Raw genomic sequence first — 2,824 nt, 5'->3', positions numbered from 1 at the left:
TGTCAATTATCTTTTCCATGATTCAATTTAAGAGAGCATACACAAATATGATGTTTTCCATGTTGAACTTCCGGTAACGTTTTATACTTTACTTCTGTAACATTATCTCTTAGCACTATCAGAACAGCAAATGTATTAGATATACTTTAAAATGTATGTATTAATTTAGTAAGAAATCATTTCCCAAAAATGATGCATCAATTTCAAAAGTGCATACAATGTCATTTTTTAATAGAGGTGTACTAATGTATCATATGCTGCAATTTCAGAGTAAAGATAACCCTGATAACCCTAAGTAAAAATCATAAAATAATGGAGATTAATGACCAAGAATACTATGTTTGAAGGAATGGAGTAAACAGACTAATCTAGAAGACACAAATAAAAAACAGAAGAACAAAAATGGTAACATATTATTCTGAATACATAAGAATTTGCATACCTTGGCCACAGAAATAGAATTAAGAGCCTGATGTTGAAGGTGCTGTGTTATATGTGAAACTGAATCAGCCACAACCATGCTTCTTCTGTAGAACATATGCTCTATTGCCTAAAAAGAATCAAAAGTAATTTTGTGAAAATGAACTTAAAACATTTAGGCAAAATTATAAAAGAATGTCTTTATGACCTCGGGCTAGGGAAGAATTTGTAAATGAGACATTAAAAGCACCACCATAAAAAGGTTAATACAACTATATTAAAATTAAGAACTTCTGTTCATCAAAAGCCACTTATAGAGAATAAAAAGGTAAGCCAATGTATGAAAAGATATCTGCTACATACATGGGATTAGTGTTCAGGATATAAAAATACCCTGAATGAATGAAAGACTTTTTGTTTTTGTTTTTTTTTTAAAAAGGACATAGTCCAATAGAAAACTGAACAAAAGACATGAACAGATTTTTCACAAAAGAAGAAACAGTTAATAAATAATTGAAAAGCTATTTAACATCACTAATAATCAGAGGTTAAACATTAAAATCATAATCAAAACCAGTTATAACCATTAATTTACAAAAAAACAACTGAAGCTTGACAATACCAGCGTTGACTAGTTGGAGAACAATGGAAAATCTAACATGTTGTGGGAGGTATGTAAACTGATATAACTATTTTGGAAAACAATTTCACATCATCTTGAAAAGGTGAACATGTACGTAACGTACAACCCAGTAACCCACTTGTAGGTACATAACACTTTAGAAAAACTCTTACACAAGTACACCAAGAAACATTTACAAGAATAGCAGCAATCCTTTTAACAGCAAAAATCGGAAACCATCCCAAAGCCCATCTACAGGAAAGCTACACCACAATGAAAATGAATGTATTACTATTACAGCTACTCATCCCAACATGGATATGTTCAAATACAAAATGTTGCGGAAAATGTAAAATGTTGAGGGAAAAAAGCAAGTCAAAGAATATATAAAGTAGTACTCCATGAATATAATTTCAAAAACATATATAACAATGAATGATTTATAATTTCATCCATTTGTGGTAAGCTAAAAGGAGAAACAAGGAAATGATAAGCATAAAATTTAGGACAATAGTTTCCTCTGTGGGGGGCAGGTTGAGATACAATCAGGGAAGGACGCAAAGGGGGCTTTGAAAATATTGGTAACATTCTATCTCTTAAGTGGAACTGAGGGTATTTATTATGTTTAAAAATATGCCTATATATTATATACATGTATCTATCAATACACAAACACATATATACACTACTTCTGTATTTATATTTCATTAAAAAATGTAAGTGACAACAAATAATATCTCTAACAAATAATGTATCCTAAAAAAAGAAAGGCTGAAAATCCAAAGGCAGTCTCCAAAAAAGCCTTCGTTTCCTTAACAAATCTAAAGTCCATTACTAGGCAAAACTTACAAATCTAAACTTCCATTTTTACAAAAGGTTAACTGGGCTATCATTCTCACAAGGAGTTGTTTGTTTTAATTGATACAGAGTATACTATGAAACATTCCATTCTATTTCCACAATTATAAGTCTTAATTCATTTGACTAGCTCTACAAGTAGCCTACTGTTCAAATCACAAGATTACAGCATTTTCTCAAAATTACAAAATAGCTTCATGTTAACTAATCTCATATGCATGTGAACACTATAAAATAATAGATAAGTTGCATGAATAGTTTTTCAAACTCACGTAACATACTTTTAAAACTTCCATGAGTAAAACTTCACTAATAATACTTAAACTAACTTTTCTATTTTCCTTCTTTCCTCTCTCTTCTAATGAAGTTTAAATACACCAGCCATTCATAAGTAGTTGTTCAGATATTTCTTTCAATGGCTAGTTCCTATAGTCAATCGAGAGAGAAGTACTTTCTCATAATGTTTTATTCCCATATAAGAAAGATGTCAAATCTTACAAGACCACCATAATTTAAGACAAGGTCATTTCTCAATTACGATGGCAAGGTAAAACAATCTAAAACCTACCTTGAGAAGTTCAACAAGCCTGCACAATGCCTTAACTGAGGTCTTGGTCATTGGCTTTTGCATGGACATATAGAGATTCATTGTTGTTTTAATAATGGTACTAATGCTATATGCATATAAGAAGCCCTTTAAAAGAAAATAAACATTGATTATAATCACAAGCAAAGATTTCATTCTTTATGCAACAGCAGTTATTCCTCAACTAGCCAATAATTAATTGTTTCCAAAGTTCATTTTAAAGCCGGCTGTTAAGATTCTGAAATACTCTTCCTCACAGAGACAATGGTATACATGGTGGTTAAGTTTCAAAGCAGCCCTTAAAAGTTTATTTACCCTGCCACATATCAGAAGTTTAA

General features: G+C 30.8%; 1 protein-coding gene across 1 annotated transcript in view; it reads right to left on the bottom strand.

Annotated features, from left to right (window-relative positions):
- Nucleotides 1–2,824, bottom strand: part of KIAA1033 (KIAA1033 ortholog) — a 97,608-nt gene that overhangs the window by 48,986 nt on the left and 45,798 nt on the right. The window contains 2 exon segments of the mRNA XM_012644693.1: nucleotides 443–550; nucleotides 2,469–2,594. Of these exon segments, the coding sequence (XP_012500147.1) occupies nucleotides 443–550; nucleotides 2,469–2,594 (234 nt within the window).

This window comes from Propithecus coquereli, unplaced genomic scaffold (assembly GCF_000956105.1).
Source record: "Propithecus coquereli isolate 6110/MARCELLA unplaced genomic scaffold, Pcoq_1.0 Scaffold218, whole genome shotgun sequence".
Classification (NCBI taxonomy): Eukaryota; Metazoa; Chordata; class Mammalia; order Primates; family Indriidae; genus Propithecus; species Propithecus coquereli.
Note: the sequence above shows the minus strand (reverse complement) of the source record. Positions and strands in the feature narration are given on the sequence as shown.